General features: G+C 45.0%; 1 protein-coding gene across 1 annotated transcript in view; it reads left to right on the top strand.

Moving 5' to 3' along the window:
* Positions 1-17,335, top strand: part of PolE2 (DNA polymerase epsilon subunit 2) — a 118,840-nt gene extending 101,505 nt beyond the window's left edge. Inside the window, exon 11 of the mRNA XM_065427199.2 lies at positions 16,844-17,335. Within this exon, the coding sequence (XP_065283271.1) occupies positions 16,844-16,936 (93 nt within the window). The 3' untranslated portion in view covers positions 16,937-17,335. The remainder of the gene's footprint in view (positions 1-16,843) is intronic.
* Positions 17,336-18,320: the final 985 nt, after the last annotated feature.

Here is an 18,320-nt window from a genome sequence, read left to right as displayed (position 1 = left end):
TTGAGTTGCTCCGGCTTGAATGCAGTGGCTCCGGATGCCAGCAAGTCCAGCAGCTCCCATGGCAATGACAGACGGCCGGGCGTCGGAAGGAAAAACGGTGGCGGAGCGAGCCCGGTGAAGCTCATGGTGAGCGGATACGGATGGCGCAGCGAGGCTGGGGGTACGTTCACGACATCCTCGTCGCCAATGTGGTGTTGACCGAAGGTGGAAGTCACGACTCCAGCCGTCCCAATGTAAAAGCCGTTTATTAACGCGATAGCGTTAAGGAGCTCGTGTCGCAAAAAAGCCGGTGTCGTCAGTGTCGGCGTCCGCGGTGTTGGCCGTGAGCAATAAATCACGACAGGCACTTCATAAATAAAAAGCAACTTCCAAGATGGGTTGGGTGGGAATCGAACCAGGGTCTCCGGAGTGTGAGACGGAGACGCTACCACTCAGGCACGAGTTCGATGCTTCCAAGCGGTACAAACGCGCCTCTAGTGAATGCGATGTTGCCTTCGAAACGAGCCATGGAAAGTTATACTGCGGTGTATATCGGTAATTATGAACATGTAACTTACAGCAGTCGCAATTACACGAGTAGCGAAGTGCGTTTCCGCTACATTTCTTCTGCGCTTTCCGCACACGCAGAGCCATCTTGCGGCAAACACAGCAGACCCCCTCCTCTCCATGTACGGCGCTGCCCCGACAGATGGCGCGCCACGCGCGCATTGGGGCTGTGCGAGGACCGGTGGGAGGCGGGTCGCGACCCGGGCTCTCTCTCCCCTGACGACGCTTCGCCTTGCTCCCTCTGCAGAATCAAGCGTCCTTCCTGTCTTTAGATCACTATCTGTCTATCTTTCTGCCCGTGCCGATCACGACGTTTGGCTGGCGTGCATCATTTCTCCCTCCGAGATACCGAGTTCTTTGGTTCGTTCCGCTTGCTCAGGCGCACGTTTCGTTGCTGCGCCGAATGCTGCGTTGCTCGACCATATGGCTCGACGCTCACAGCGTCCGATGCGGGGCGCCTCGTAAGTGATGGCTGCCCTGTAGCCCATTGTCTTACACCCCTTGGTGGGTCGACGGGAAGGCTGTCGCGTTCCACTCTTGAAGGCGAAGCTTAAGCGTCCTCCAATTTTTTAACATATACAACCAATATATATGGATGGATGGATGGAAGGTAGGAGCGTCCCTTTTGAAACGGGGCGATGGCAGTTGCCACCATGCTCAGATTTTTATTTTGCCTTTTATTTTTATGTGTTGTGTGTTATTGAATTTCTCGATTTTCTTTAAATACGTCTTCCTACCCTTTTAACCTTATGTCACCTCTGCTTTTGAGCCACCAATCCTCTGATCACCTTTTCCTAATTTCCACCGCATATTTATTTACATGACTATTATCTCTGAACCCTAGGGCCTCAGGAAGGATGACTGTGGCCGCATCCACATCGGGCTTGATACCATCACATTTTAGTATGAGGTGTTCCATTGTTTCTACATATTTACCACACACAGTACATGTGTCTTCTTGTTCGTTAAATTTCTTTTTATAGCTCCACATTCTAAGACATCCTGATCTAGCTTCAAAGAGTAGGGCACTACCATATCATACCACTACCACTACCAGTTATCATAAAACGCTTCCTTCCTGATCTGCTGTTTCCAGTATCGATATAGTTCCACTCTGCTTCTTTTGCATTGAATTTATCCAATTTTTATCTTCCGCATTTTTAACCTATCGTTTAATACTCTGTCTTTCTTCATCCTCGTGTCTGGCATACTTACTGGTTAGCTTCCTAGTTCTTTTCTGCCATTGTGAGTCAACGCTCTTTCTGTATAGGTATTTAAACACCTTAGCTGCCCACCTGTAATCGTCCAATTTTCTCAGACGTTTTTCGTATAGGATTTTACTCTGAGCTTCCTGTGCTTCGAACGATGCCCAGCCCATATCCCCCTGTACTGCTTCGTTTGTGGTTTTCCCGTGGGCACCTAGTGCTAATCTTCCCACAGCTCTCTGATTTACATCTAGGCTTGACTGAACCTCTGCCCTTAAACACAGGACCGCATTCCCGAAAGTAAGCCCCAGCACCATTACTCCCTTCCAAATACCTCTCAGTACCTCATACCTGTTGTACGACCACAATGCCTTATGTTTCATTATCCCAGCATCTCTTCGCCCTTTTGCTATGAGAGACTTTTCATGCTTTTCCGTGTACATCCGCCCTTTGTTTATCCATACCACGAGATATTTGTATTCAGCCACTATGGGTATTTCATGGCCTTGTATTGTAAGCTCCTGATCAGTTGTATCGTTGAAAAGCATCCCACCAGACTTAGCTGCACTAAAACTGAAACCTAAACTGTCTCCTTCGTCTCCACAGTAATTAACCAGAGTTTGCAAATCTTCATGGCTATCTGCTAACAGTACAATATCGTCCGCATAAATTAAACCCGGTAGTCGTTGCTCAACAACCTTTTCGCCTAATCTGTACAACAGATTATACCCTAGATTGCTTCGTTGTAACCTTCTTTCCATGCTTATCATATAAAGCATGAACAGCAGCGGTGATGGAGGACAACCTTGCCTTAATCCTTTGTGAACCTCGACAGTTGTCGTACTCTTAATTCCTTCCCATGTTATTTCAACATTATTTTCTCGGTATAGTTCCTGTAGAAAATCAATTACCTCATTACCGATACCTTCAGCTTTTAATATGTTCCCCAGGAGTTCCCTGTTCACATTGTCGTATGCACCACTTATGTCCAGGAAGGCTAAATACAGAGGTCTATTTTCCGCCTTAGCTATTTCTATGCACTGGGTAAGCACGAACAGGCTATCATCTAAGCGCCTACCACTTCTGAACCCGTTCTGAAGTTCTCCAAGTATTCTATTACTTTCTACCCATGACTGCATTTTTAATTTCACCGCCTGCATCGCCAGCCTATATATAACTGATGTTATCGTAATTGGTCGGAAGGATTTTATGTTCTTCTTATCACCTTTTCCTTTATAAATCAAATTCATTTTACTCTGTTTCCAGCTGTGCGGAATTTGCTTATTTGTTATGACTGCCTCCAATGCTTTTATCAGCGTTTCCTTGCTTCTTGGGCCAAGTTCATTAATTAACTTGATAGGAATTTCGTCTATCCCCGCAGATGTGCATTTTGGAACATTTGCTTTCGCCTTTTTCCAGTTAAGATTGGTCAGTTCTAAGCTTTTTTCTATTATGCTATCCTGTGTTGCTCCCTCAGTTGGGGTGATTACCCTATTGTCTTTCCTAAATGACTCAGCTATAACTGAACCAATGTAGTTCATAGCCTCATCTCCCTCTAAACAATTTCCTTCGGCATCGTGAATCTGTTCCTGTTTTCTGTGATTAGCTTGACCCAGCCAGCTTATATGGTTCCAGAATTTTCTTGACCCCCTTTAGTTGCATCGCGAACTTCAGCCAGCCAGCGATCAGAGGACTGCTATATTTTTGCCTGGACGAGGACCTTGTTGTTTCTTTTGTCGATAATATTCCCATTTTTGGCCTATTTCCTCTTCAGATAACCGCGCCCTCTTTGCTTTTCTGTGTTCCCGAGATGCCCACCGTCGTTGTTCGATGGCCTCTCTAATTTCCTTATTCCACCAACTTCGTGGCTTCCTCTTTCCTCTCCAGCGATTTACTCCTTTTACTTCTTTTATTTTTGTACTAATGAGTAGTTCTAACTGATTATAATCCCACCTTTCCATGGGATGTTTCTCTATTGCTTCCTCTATGCCAGCCGCTATTTGCGCGTCGTTTAATTTTGCGTACTCTTTTTGACTTCCCTGCATTTCTCTTTTGAGTAGGGCTCCCAATTGTAGACTAATACGCTTATGATCACTTCCGAGGCTGTACTTCCCCTCTTCGTCTATTTCCATTATTGCGAGCTTGCTATACAACCCCTGCGACAATAATCAGTAGTCAATGGTCGTTTGTCTGTTACGGGACTCCCACGTGATTTGTCCCTCACACTTAGTTTCCCTATTTACTATAACTAGGTTGTGTCGCTCACAGAAGTCTAGCATCAACTTCCCATTACAATCTGTGTATCCATCCAGATCCTCGATGTGGCCATTCATCTCACCCAGCATACAAATATCGGCACCTTCTCCAAACTGCTTTATGTCTTCATCGAGACACTTCACTAGATCTTTGTTCTCTTGCCTGCATTTGTCCCTTGTCCCTAAATAAACTACTTCTAGCCATGGCTTTTTACCGGCAATCGTACCTGATACCCAGACATGTTCTTTACAAGTTAATTTTATTCTTTGCCAATTTATTCCTTGGTGTATGAGCATACCTACTCCTCCTCCCTTCCTCTCTGTTGTTGTTCTATTGCGCCCTTCCCGGACGTAGCCCTCAATAAACGGTGGGTCTTCTAGATCCCCGACATGTGTTTCGCATAGCGCGTATACTCCTGCTTCATCGTCCTTTAACTGCTGTTCTATTTCTAACCAGTTCGCTCTCTTTCTATCACCTTGCATGTTTAGTACCTGATCCTGGTGTTAAATTTCTTTGTAGTTTTCTTCCTGGACTTCCTAGTGGCCGTTTTATTGGCGTCAGCCTCTATTGTTGCACTTTCTACACTATTTCTACCTACCCCTACGCCCTGAGGCGTAACGGACCCCCTAAAAAAAGCTATTGCCCGACCTGCCAGGCGCCAGCCGATCTCGGCTCCTAGCCTTCCATTAAAGTGGATGCCATTAAAGTGGATGCCATTTCGTGTAAAGCCTCCGTGAAAGCCTGCTCTATGCACTTCTCTGTTTATGTCTGCCACTTCAAAGCCTCTCTCCTGGCTTAGTTTTCTTATTTCACAATTAACAGCCACAACGTCCTTGGCAATTGCTCCGTTCCTTCCTTGCACCTCCGGCACTGTGTATACCACGATCTGGACTTGCAGTGCTATCGCCCTTAAATCAACTCCATCCGCTAATCTTTCCACTACTTTTGCAGCTTCACCACTCAACACACCATTTAGCCCCGCCGCTACCACTACCAAATTGCGCTCTGCAACATTCTCAGAAAGCTCGCTTTTTGTTTCTCTCAGTACTGCATCCATTGTCCTGCCTGGGAACGTCCCGACTGCTACCCGCTTATCACCCTTTGCATGCTCCATTATAGCTCTTTTGCACCTCCTCATATTTGAATCACCACCGATAAGTACTAGGGCATTCTTTCCCTCCCTCCTAACTTCCAGGTTGTGCTTATCATTGGCTATGAGCTCATTCCTTGGGGTTAGCTTGTTCCCCTCCTCTCTTCGCGCTCGCTGGCGCCCCTGTGGCTGCAGCGTCGCCTCACTCGGGGTGTGTTGCGCTGCTTCACTATAACTATGCCGATTCACCGGCGGCGAGCCGACTGCCGCTTGCTCTGGCTCCCTGCCTCCCACTTAGCCTGTAGGGTCTACCCTACTTTCTGTGCTTTTGCCAACGGCTTGGTGTGCCGACCCATCATTCTCCGCTGCCCGCGTCTCAAGTGCATCGAGCCACCTATGCAGTTCTGCTCTCCTTTCCCTCTCTTCTCCAAGCTCGGCCACGGTTCTTACTGATTGCATGGCCTGGACCGCTTCCACCTTCTCCCGCTCCTCCCTCAGGTCTGCTTTCAGCTCTTCAAACTTGGCTGTCCAATTTCCTTCCAGTTTTTGGACTGCTTCCCTGACCACTTCGCACAGCCTGCACGTAAAGCTAGACTCCTTCGCGTCTGCTAAGCTCTGGAAACTGGTCCCGTCGAGGGAGCACCACCGCAGGCACTCGTCGCACTGCACTTGCTCCGCGTCCTTCACGGCCTTCCCTCTCTTTGGTTTTATCGCTAGGCCTACGTCCTTAGGCTCAACCAATGCCTCCTTTACTAGATGCCAGCCGCGTTGCTCGCTTTCCCATTGCGGCGGCAGTTCCCTTAGTTGAAGTTAGTTCAGCATAAATTCCGTGAGGCGGTGCTCGTTGCCTTTTCAACTTCCGGCGGATGTGGCAGCGGCGGCTGAATGCTCCGCCGGCGCTTTATATGCGCGGGCGTCTGTTAGCGAGCGTTATCGCGGGCCTCCGAGATGGCAACAGATGCCACGGTAATCTCAGAGGACGCAGCATGTGATCTAGGTTGCCGACGTCCGCCACAAGCGGCGCTCGTTGCCTTTTCACGGAGGAGAGAAAAGGGAGAGGGCCAGGAACCGAGTTTACGGACAACGCGGCTGGCATCTAGTAAAGGAGGCATTGGCTCAACGAGCACGTCCACCAAATCACTTGGAAGAGCTAGCTGAGATGGTTAAAAAGCCTATCAAATAGGTCCCGCCTAGCACCTAGGCCTAACGAGGGAAACCGCCAGACCTAGACAAAGCCGGTACGTTTACCACGCTTACCATGAATTCAAAATTTGCGCTCCTGCTCCATGCAAAAGAAAACATTTCGAAAACATCAGCTAATAAAAAGAAAAAAAAGAGTACTTAGCTTTGAACGAAGTCACTGAAGCCTCGACACAGGAGCGTCCGCGGCATCCACCCAACACCACTTACCAAAAACCTAATACAGTCGCCGACCGTTTATTCGGACCTCACGGGGACTGCGGAAATGTCCGAATAAACAGGTGTCCGAAAAAGCAGATTAAAAAAAAAATGCAATCCTTTATTTCCACGCACTTATTCGGGCTCGCCAGTAGGCTTGAAGAAATCGTGAATGCGCCGTTGCACGCTGTTCCGTTTACGTGCAATCAGATAAGCCTGAATCTCGGAGAGGGTCGTACGGTCACTATAGGCGGCCGAAAGCACAGTCACTGCTTGTACACGTTCCGCATGCGACGGCAGCGTAGCACATGGTGCGTCATCTTCCGACTCAAGAGTCATCGTCCGGCGGTGCAGCAGAAACCTGACGAATGATCTCGCCGTCGTCGAGTTCTGCGCATGTCAGTACAGCAGTGTCAGCACCTGTGAAACTGTCAATGAGACAGTGTCCGGAATCGCAATGAAACCACTGCGCAAGTCTCGGCAGAACATTTTCCGTGTCGGTAGGGAGCACATCGGAAGGCGACAAATCTTAGGCCTCCTGGCACGCGCTTGGCGGCATTCCGCAGCGCAGTCTGCGCGGGCACTGTTGGCGCCATTAGAAACTTGACGCGATGTTTCCGTGTGCTGCGTTGGATCACCGAAACCTCGACACAGCACACAAAGCAAACACCACCGTGCCATCACCAGTCACACAAACGAAAAACCGCGGCCTGCTCGCAGCGTCGTGCGCGAAGAAACAAATCAGCTGCTGGATTGTGTTGACATGGCTTACTAAGCTGAGATCGGAAATAATGCAGAGCCACTCTATCGAACTAGGCAGAAACGATGATGATGAGCGGGGATTTCCAGTAGCGCCACTTTGTGGGGCAGCAAGGAAGCTCCGTTCAAAACAAGAATGGCATTCAGCAAGTCGAACCATGCACCGGTCAGAGTCGGTGCAGGTCCGCGACTGTATAATGAAGAATAGAAGCACCCCCTGGGGAATAAAGAACTGAAATGAATAACGAAACTGAATATAACACTCCACCTTTGTGCAGACGGCCTCACCTTTTGCTCTCTCTCTTTGTGTGTGTCTATATATATATATATATATATATATTGCCAATTACTATTACAATAAGTGAAATAGCCTGGAAATGCTTCTGTTATAAGTATATTTAACCGACAGGGACCTATTTATCAACCACACATGGTGAACCATGGGGGCCCAAAAAATGAAATGAATTCGCATTTATCTCTTGCAACTATATAACATCTCAAGATGATACAGGGGGCAAAAGGCAATGAGTGCTCCCACAGTGGTCTCAGATCGCACCCAGTAGTAGCAGTACAGCAACATAAAAAGGCACATTTGCTACATAGAATTTAAATAATTCAACAAAGAATTGTGCTTGCTGTTTAAGTCTATCAGATGAATGTATCGCTAGTTTAGGTAATAGTACTGTCGACGTTATAGGCGACGACGTACAATCAATATAAATTACTTGCAATATCCACACATTAAAAAAGTAGACTCGCCATCTTGGCCCTGCGACAGTGGACGTCCAGCGAGCCTGTTAAAAACCACCACTACAACTGCTGAGGGGGGTATGCAATGCTTTAGTGCTTTATAATGCCCCCCCCCCCCCCTACCCTTCCCACACACTCAATTTCTACTGGATTTGATATCTTTTGAGTTCACAGTTATTCCAGGGCAATGGGATAAATTTTTTGTTCGCAGAACACATTCATAATTAGTTCTCTATCTTCGAAGTTTGCCTTCATATTGGTGATAATGCACCCTTTATTTTTGCCAAATATAAGCAATATGTATTGTTTAGTTCATGGAAGACATCATTGAAACAAGGACGAAAGGTGTTATGACACCTGAAAATAAGGAAAGAAAAACGACGGCTCATTATTATTTACGCTTTTAACCAGACCAGGAACGTAAACATTTTGTCACACATTGCAGTTACAATGGCCCCCCTCCATTTTCCACAAAATACCAGCCTGTTGTAAACTACAGCTATGTCGGGACACCGGGAAGCATAGTTGATAGCGGCCATATCACACACTCTAATGCTTGAATAAGAAAATTTTTACAAAAGCTGTATTTGATCCAACCACTTCACACAGAAAGTTTCCATTGGGCACCACCAATTTTCGCTAAATTTGGTCTTGGCAGCTTCTATAGTGCTGCCAGAGCAGCGGGCTCAATTCTTCCGCTCTCGTTAGACACGCTGGAGTGCTTGCATACTAAATTTATTACGAAAGCCATCTATATTGAACTTCACCTCCACATCACCCATTGATTTGTCCTTACAGTCACCAAACCTAACGAAGCTGCCTTCTTTAGTTCAGCAAGGATACCAGCCGAAACTAATATATCACGCATGACAAAGTAGAGAAAAATTAGGGTGCAATGATTATTCGTAACGCTTCTCAATAACCCAGAATTATTAAAACTATGCAACACATTCCACTTGAAATGCTGCCTATTCCTTCAAAGTATAAAGTATCATAAACTCTCTTGGGACAATAGCAGTAACGTGATAATTTCGAACACTTGTTCACAATTTTTTGATGCTGTATTTGATCAACATGCATTTACCATCATCATCATCAGCCTGGTTACGCCCACTGCAGGGCAAAGGCCTCTCCCATATTTCTCCAACAACCCCGGTCATGTACTAATTGTGGCCATGCCATCCCTGCAAACTTCTTAATCTCATCCGCCCACCTAACTTTCTCCCTTCCCCTGCTATGCTTCCCTTCCCTTGGAATCCAGTCCGTAACCCTTAATGACCATCAGTTATCTTCCCTCCTCATTACATGTCCTGCTCATGCCCATTTCTTTTTCTTGATTTCAACTAAGATGTCATTAACTCGCGTTTGTTCCCTCACCCAATCTGCTCTTTTCTTATCCCTTAACGTTACACCCATCATTCTTCTTTCCATAGCTGGTTGCGTCGTCCTCAATTTGAGTAGAACCCTTTTCGTAAGCCTCCAGGTTTCTGCCCCGTAGGTGAGCACTGGTAAGACACGGCTATTATACACTTTTCTCTTGAGGGATAATGGCAACCTGCTGTTCATGATCTGAGAATGCCTGCCAAACGCACCCCAGCCCATTCTTATTCTTCTGATTATTTCCGTCTCATAATCCGGATCCGCAGTCACTACCTGCCTTAAGTAGATGTATTCCCTTACGACCTCCAGTGCCTCGCTGCCTATTGTAAATTGCTGTTCTCTTCCGACACTGTTAAACATTACTTTAGTTTTCTACAGATTAATTTTTAGACCCACTCTTCTGCTTTGCCTCTCCAGGTCAGTGAGCATGCATTGCAGGTGGTCCCCTGAGTTACTAAGCTAGGCAATATCATCAGCGAATCGCAAGTTACTAAGGTATTCTCCATTAAGTTTTATCCCCATTTCTTCCCAATCCAGGTCTCTGAATACCTCGTGTAAACACGTGAATAGCATTGGAGAGATTGTATCTCCCTGCCTGACGCCTTTCTTCATGGATTTTGTTGCTTTCTTTATGGAGGACTACGGTGGCTGTGGAGCCGCTATAGATATTTTTAAGTATTTTTACATACAGCTCGTCTACACCTGTGATTCCGTAATGCCTCCATGACTGCTGAGGTTTCGACAGAATCAAATGCTTTCTCGTAATCAATGAAAGCTATATATAAGGGTTGGTTATATTCTGCACATTTCTCTATCGCCTGATTGATAGTGTGAATATGATCTATTGTTGAGTAGCCTTTACGGAATCCTGCCTGGTCCTTTGCTTGACAGAAGTCTCAGGTGTTCCTGACTCTATTTGCGATTACCTTAGTAAATAGTTTGTAGGCAACAGACAGTAACCTGATCGGTCTTTGGCGTCCCCTTTCTTATGGATTAGGATTATGTTAGCGTTTTTCCAAGATTCCGGTACACTCGACGTTATGAGGCATTGTGTATACAGGGTGGCCAGTTTCTCTAGAACAATCTGCCCACCATCCTTCAACAAATCTGCTGTTACCTGATCCTCCCCAGCTGCCTTCCCCCTTTGCATAGCTTCCAACGTTTTCTTTACTTCTTCCTGCGTTACCTGTGGGATTTCAAATTCCTCTAGAGTATTATCTCCACCATAATCGTCGTGGGTGCCGCTGGTACTGTATAAATCTCTATAGAACCCCTCAGCCACTTCAACGACCTAATCCATATTAATAATGATTTTGCCGAATTTGTCTGTTAACGCATACAACTGATTATTGCCTATTCCTAGTTTCTTCTTCACTGCCTTTAGGCTTCCTCCGTTCCTGAGAGCATGCTCAATTCTATCCATGTTATACTTCCTCATGTCAGCTGTCTTACGCTTGTTGATTAACTTGGAAAGTTGTGCCAGTTCTATTCTAGGTGTAGGGTTAGAGGCTTTCATACATTGGCCTTTCTTGATCAGATCTTTCGTCTCCTGCGATAGCTTACTGGGATCCTGTCTGACAGAGTTACCACTGACTTCTCTTGCGCACTGCTTAATGATGCCCATAAGATTGTCGTTCATATCTTCAACACTAAGGTCCTCTTCCCGAGTCAAAGCCGAATACCTGTTCTGTTGCTTTATCCGGAATTCCTCTATTTTCCTACCTCTAACTCACTGATCGGCTTCTTATGTACCAGTTTCTTCCGTTTCCTTCTCAGGTCTAGGCTAATTCGAGTTCTTACCATCCTGTGGTCACTGCAGCGCACCTTGCCAAGCACGTCCACATCTTGTATGATGCCAGGGTTAGCGGAGAGTATGAAGTCTATTTCATTTCTAGTCTCGCCCTTCGGTCTCCTCCACGTCCACTTTCGGCTATCCCGCTTGCGGAAGAAGGTATTCATTATCCTCATATTATTCTGTTCCGCAAAGTCTACTAATAGCTCCCCCCCGATATTCCTAGTGCCTATGCCATATTTCCCCACTGCTTTGTCTCCAGCCTGCTTCTTGCCTACCTTGGCATTAAAGTCGCCCATTAGTATAGTGTATTTAGTTTTCACTCTACCCATCGCTGATTCCACGTCTTCATAGAAGCTTTCGACTTCCTGGTCATCATGACTGGATGTAGGGGCGTAGACCTGTACAATCTTCATTTTGTACCTCTTATTAAGTTTCACAACAAGACCTGCCACCCTCTCGTTAATGCTATAGAATTCTTGTATGTTACCAGCTATATTCTTATCAATCAGGAATCCGACGCCTAGTTCTCTTCTCTCCGCTAAGCCCCGGTAGCACAGGACGTGCCCGCATTTTAGCACTGTATATGCTTCTTTTGGCCTCTTAACTTCACTGAGCCCTATTAGATCCCATTTACTGCGCTCTAATTCCTCCAATAGCACTGCTAGACTCGCCTCACTAGATAACATTCTAGCGTTAAACGTTGCCAGGTTCATATTCCAATGGCGGCCTGTCCGGAGCCAGTGATTCTTAGCACCCTCTGCTGCGTCGCAGGTCTGACCGCCGCCGTGGTCAGTTGCTTCACAGCTGCTGGGGACTGAGGGCCGGGATTTGATTGTGTTGTTCATATAGGAGGTTGTGGCCAAGTACTGCAACAGGGTGGCCAATCCTGCTCTGGTGAGGGAGTGCGTTACTAGTTCTGGTCGCCGGGATCAGGCCACACTCCAGGCCTGTTTATGCAATTTTATCAACATGCGGAATTTTCCTTTTTTTTTTAATCCGGTGGAAAATTGCCGGCACCGAGATTCGAACCACGGACCTCTTGCACGCGAGGCAGGTGTTCTACCTCTACGCCACCGTGCGGAGTTATTTACCATCGCACATAAACTTGGTGCATTGCTCCTATGTTTGCACTATTTTATCTCAATTGTTATTGTAATTGTGCAAGCGCAGCAGTCCAAGTCTTACACCGTTCGTAAAACAGACTAATAAGGCTATGGACCACTTGCGTACCTATTCTACTTGAAAATGTGCATTTAACCCACCCATTTAGAGCATTGCCTATATATACATACCATGCCCCTAATTTTCCCTAGAAATAAACAAGATGCTTTGTTTAGCTCACCAAGAACACCGGAGAAAAACTGCGAATCTCGTAATATCCCCTTCGGTCATGGCATAACATTTGCGAACGCAACTTATTTTTGTCATTACTGTGTAGTGGTTACAAAGAATAGACAGTGAACATTAGAGTTTGAGTAAATTGCAAATTCTGCTTTCTTAAGGTACACCCATTCTACTTCTCAGGGAAATGTATCCCTTCAAACGACTGCTTTCACGAAGGCATTGCTCTCTTTGACGTCCCTTCAAAGAGGGTAATGCCTTCGTGAAAGCGAAGTGGGGGGTTTTGGTAGTAATCGCAAAAGATCATTTCTTCCCTTGTTGTAATGCTTGGGCCCAATAATTAACCTTTGCAAGTAATTTGAGCGCATGATTCAATATATTTATTGAAGAAACGTAGCACGACTCACTTTACAATTAATGAATAATATTTACTATATATTTACGATGGGTCGCTACAAAATTCAAGCACATTCTCCCGCCTTGACTTGTCTTCTCTATAGAGTCTCCAGCAAATAGCTAATCTTCGAAAATATTTGCTTCTGTATACATCTCGTTTTTATTTGTATTTGAGAATGTCTCACTATGAGTTTTATGCATTTTATAAATATATCTTTTTTTCGCTGTGCATTTTACTAACTCCTCCCTTCTGTTTTCCTTTTGATTAAAATAAACACAACCCCTTACTATTCAAGTTGGATTAGGTCGTTCTTGTATTTTTTAGCATGCTTACTAGAGAGTGACACCATCAGGCGACATGGTGTCGGCCCATCTCTTGACATAAAACAAAGTTTTGTGTCGCTCAGGGAATTTGGCAAAGGCACTCAGGGAAAACCTGGAAAACTCAGGGAATTTGGAAATCTCAACTTGGTAGACACCCGGATATGATGATGTTGCAAATCAGTTCTGTGGAATCCCACGAAGTGGAGGAAGTGTCATGAGAAGGAAAAAATTGTCATCCACCCGAATATAACACAAAGCTACATAGGAAACCCATTCAGGCTTCTTTCGCATTCTGCCATCTCATGGTGAGACATCGCAGGAGTGGGTAGAGAGAACATCACATAGGTAATGGATCACAATTTGGTTAGCATCATTAAAAGAATATGTACACATTAAACATATACAGTTAAACATCAATAAGACTAATAAGGTAAAATCAGCAGATTTACATATATAAATCTTGTTCTATTGAAATTTTACCTTTTATGCAATCACCCAAGTACAGTCGCTGACGGATTTTCTTACATGGAAGGGGCCGCTATATTTTTCGAATTAATGGACAATTGAAAAAAACTAGTTTCAGTGAGAAAAACAATTAATTTTGTTGATTGAGAGTCAGCGACCCAAGATGAGATGTCGACGCTGCCTAAAGATTGACAGGCTGAAGCGAGGCCTGCAATGCATTTGCGTCCCGCTTACCAAAAACAACCAAGTGTCGGAAGCGATCGCATGCATTGGAAACACGTCATGGCCGTCATCTTGTTTGTTGATCGTCCGTTTGAAGTGACACGCATGTTGCTACCGACATGCCACGACGGTTTTTGCACGCCTACTAGGCGAGATCAAAGATCGTTGTTCGAAACGCACGTTCAGTTTGTGTTCGCCACATCTGACGACTCGGCGCAGCCTAGGCTAATGGCGTGAGGCGAAACTAAACGCAAACTGAACGCTCGTTTCCAGCAACGATCGCCGATCGCAGCAGTGCATTGGGTAATGTGCGCCTCGGTGCGGAAAATGCAGGGAATAATAAAAAAACAAACAAGCAAATCCACGTCCCATCAACGTGGAATTGTTTATGGCGCCCGAGATGGTGGTCGCAGCATGGAGTGCCACACATCAGGCCGTGATTGAGCGATCATCCGGGAATACGGATCCCTTGCTCCAAGAATGCTGATTTTGGTGCCACCTGACAGGCACCGCGTGAATTCGCCGTCGGACGTAGATTTGCCCGAAGGGGCCGTAATCTCGATCGTTTGCCTTTGGGTAAACGAGATACGATCACTTTCGCGCTCGGCACCAGAAGCGTTGGCGCCTACGGGAAACTGCGTGCTCTGTAAAAATGCTGCTGCATGCACTGTTGCTCTGCGTCCGGTGCCCAGTTACACAAAATTTTGCAAAAGTGATTTTATCTCCGAAAGTAATTGACCGAGAATGCTGCTGCTGATCGACGCATGCGGCACACTTTGTACTGTCGGTAATGCAGTTCTATATCCTCGAGCAAAGCTTGCCAAAGTAGGCTAACGGAACTTCGACAGTAAAGTTTTGTTCTGGGATGCATTACCTCTCTGTGCTCTCTTTCCGCAACAATGAAATTCTCGCGAAAGCAAATTTTTTTGTGTTCCCCGTCGATTTCGTTATTGCGAGGTTTGACTGTAGTCGGAAAGTACAAGTGCTGTGGTGGAGTTTGAAGAAGTAATGAAGTAAAGAAATGCGTCTTTGTTGCTGAAGTGTTTAAAGATTCAAGGTGCTTCGAAGGTGTGTAATACTGTCATGTGTGTAGTTGCTTGTTATTAACGAATGGCACAATTCTGTAATGATGCCAGTGACTGCGTTAAGTATCCCTGATGCGGATTCCAAATAATAGAGACATATTCCAGCTGCTGTCCGACTAGAGTGTTGTACAACAGAAGCTTTGTCAGCCGTAGCCATGTAGAGTGTTTTACGTATTAGTCCTAGTGTTTTACTTGCCTTGCTGGTGATGTATTCTATGTGCTGATTCCATGTTAAGTTTGTTGACATGATGACCGAAGTATTTGAACTGATTTACCGGCTCAATGGCAGTGTTGTTGATATAAGAAAATGATAATTTCGAGTGACATGTAGTGAATGTCATTGCCTTGGTTTTATTAACATTAATCTGCATTAGCCGCATGTCACACCATGATGATAATGTAGTCAAATCAGCCAGCAGAAGATGATCGTTAGGTTCTTTAATCTGACGATACATGATACAGTCATCTGCATAAAGACGAATTTGCGACGAGATATTATTGGGGAGATAGTTAATGTACGAAAGGAATAATAGTGATCTGGGGAATTCCAGATTTAACAGCAGTAGGTGAAGAAACAAGGTTATCAAGTAAGATAGCCTGCAATCTAACAGTTAAAAAAATTATGAATGCAACTTAAAATGGTTTCATTGAGATTAAAAGTTGGAAGTTTTACATGTAGGCGATGATAAGGAACCCGGTCGAATGCTTCAGCAAAATTTATGACCACAGCATCAATCTGGCCTAAAGTTTGTTATATCGAGGTTTACCTGTACTACCTATTGAAACAGTAAGATAAGTAATGTAATGCGCATAGGGTCCAAAGTGCTATGCATTGAAATAATGAAACATAATTTAAAGCCTTATGTAATTTGCATACCATCGTGGCACAACAAAACTGGTCAGATAATTTTGTGTGAATTGATCCTTTGGAAGCTGCCTCAAAGCACCATTAAGGCGCTTTGATGCGGCAATATTTTACCATTGCTTGCCAGCAGTGCAGCAGAATTATTTTTTTTTACCACGCCCATTGAACATGGGTCGCAAGCAGTCCACAAGCACTGCACCCAACTTCAAGGCGCCTGATGCCCTTACTGCACCATCTACAACATAGTCTTAGTAGACTTTTGTCTTCCCAGTGATCGTGAAGACTGCAGACGATCGAGTAGCTGAGGCTTCGCAAGAATGACATTGGTCCTGCAAGTCGGCTGCATCCTCAAATGATTGGGTACCACTAGTAGCAGCAAGCCTAATGATGATGGCAGATTGCGGGATTTTTTTTTTTTTTGACAATAGCAATTTGCAATATCAGCCCAGATTGTTACCAGATGTTAAGCAACAAGTTTCATTTTCCGGCTTTTGATGACCGACTGAGATGTTGGCAATAACATAGGTCTTGCTTAAAGGTGCCTCCATAGCATGTGGCAGCAACTGGCTACAGTGAGCCCAGCAGCAGAGTGTGCTAAGCATTAGTGAACTTGCCAGAAAGAGGCAGTGTCCGCGAGGCAGAAAACTTTTCTTGCAGGTCATGTCTGAGATGAGCTAGAACATTGAAACATTAATATGCTGCAGGCAATCGAAGAGGAACAATTTTCTTTTGTCTTTCTTGTCAGTGTAACAAAACCATTTCCCGTACATTTCAGTAAAGGTTCTGTTTAACAAGTTATATTGCATATTACACCCCAATATGTTGTTTTTAGCTTTCTGTTGACATATAACAATGGTCATATGGTGAATGTGAAAAATTGCAGCTGATGCCCTCATTAAAGGGCTATTTTTTCACATGGTAAGGAAATAGTTTTAAGTAAGCCCCACCTGTCTCTCTCCCATGCAGGGTTCATTCCCAAACACAGACTACGCCTTCAAGGTCTACTACCCTGCCTTCAAGAAGGTCGAAGACAGCCAGATTGGGAATGTCGCAGAGTAATTGACCTGGACGATGACCCTCCAGCTCGCTCACCTTTGCTCCCATGTCGGCAGAAATGAACATGACCGAGTGATTGTGGGAAGTGTTTAAACACAATAATGGCGCCCCTTTAGTCTTAGTGCAGTCATGTGGACCTGTAGATATTGCTATAAATTTCTAGTGATAACATGCCCATCATGAATCACAACATTATTTTCTAGGAGTGTGCGAATAAAACCTTTCGAATAAAGAATCGAGTAGTGTCCCATTCGATTCAGTCTTCGAATGGAATAGTCACTATCTGTTAACATGAATATTTTATCATATAGTTTTCGAATATTTCAGAATGTTATCTGTACGCAATCAAACATAAAACTTGATCCCTACGAGCATACTGCACGAATAAAATATGAAAACCTCTGCTGTGATACAGGGTACGTCACTTAGGGAGTTTGACATTACCGGCAATACAGTGATCGTATGCACACTCTGAAGAGTCCTGTGTATGCAAACGAGCTGCTTGCTTGTCCAGAATTCCCTATTGGTGCTTTTAGTAAACAATGCTTCATATTGAGCAGTTTAAAAGGGTCCTGAACCACTCCTCGGGCTTGGTGAAGTAACACAGTCCATGCATAGCATACACTGCTGCGAACATCTCGGCCAAGTTCAGTTCTGCAGTCACATGTGGAGCTTGCAAGCGGAGTGAAAACTCTCCTTTCTCTCAAAAGCTCTCTTTTCAACAGAAGCCTGCTCCTTACTCTTTTCTGGATGTTTCATAATATATCAGATTCCGATACGCTGCTTCTATCGGTCAATAGCTAACATTAATTATGAAGGGTGTTTGGATCAGTGGGCCTCTTCTTACTGTTACTGTGTATATTTATTGACAAAGTTCAGTAAACAGCCTGAAGTAAGCCAAAATGTGCTGTCAGATTTCAATAATAATTGCTGTACGTACTTCCAGAAGAAGCCGACTATCGTCTGCTCATGCTCGGCCGCAACTACCTGCGTAGGAATTAAACTTGGGCCACCCTGCTTATCGATGCTATAGCTGCTGGGTCTCGCTGATTTAGTCTAGTTTCGAATGCTCAACCAGCCTCGATGAACACGAAACTTGAGGTCAGACAACACGCACACTTGCCAGCACATGCTCACTCCTTCCTGGCCACTCCTGCTTAGATGCCTTGGCAGACGCTGGTTTTGTTTCGGTCTCAAAAATTATTATTCTCAAACCCCAACCATTTTTCAACAAAATGTTGGGGTGGTCCCACAGGCTGTTGCAGATAGCTTGAGTATGCACAAACTTTTGTCGATTGCAGAAAGTTCAGGTGCTACAAAAGTGTATTTAACAATAATAAACAATATAACCGGGGTGCTTCAATACTTTTAATCTGGTCATGAAACT

This window comes from Dermacentor albipictus, chromosome 5 (assembly GCF_038994185.2).
Source record: "Dermacentor albipictus isolate Rhodes 1998 colony chromosome 5, USDA_Dalb.pri_finalv2, whole genome shotgun sequence".
NCBI classification, from domain to species: domain Eukaryota; kingdom Metazoa; phylum Arthropoda; class Arachnida; order Ixodida; family Ixodidae; genus Dermacentor; species Dermacentor albipictus.
Note: the sequence above shows the minus strand (reverse complement) of the source record. Positions and strands in the feature narration are given on the sequence as shown.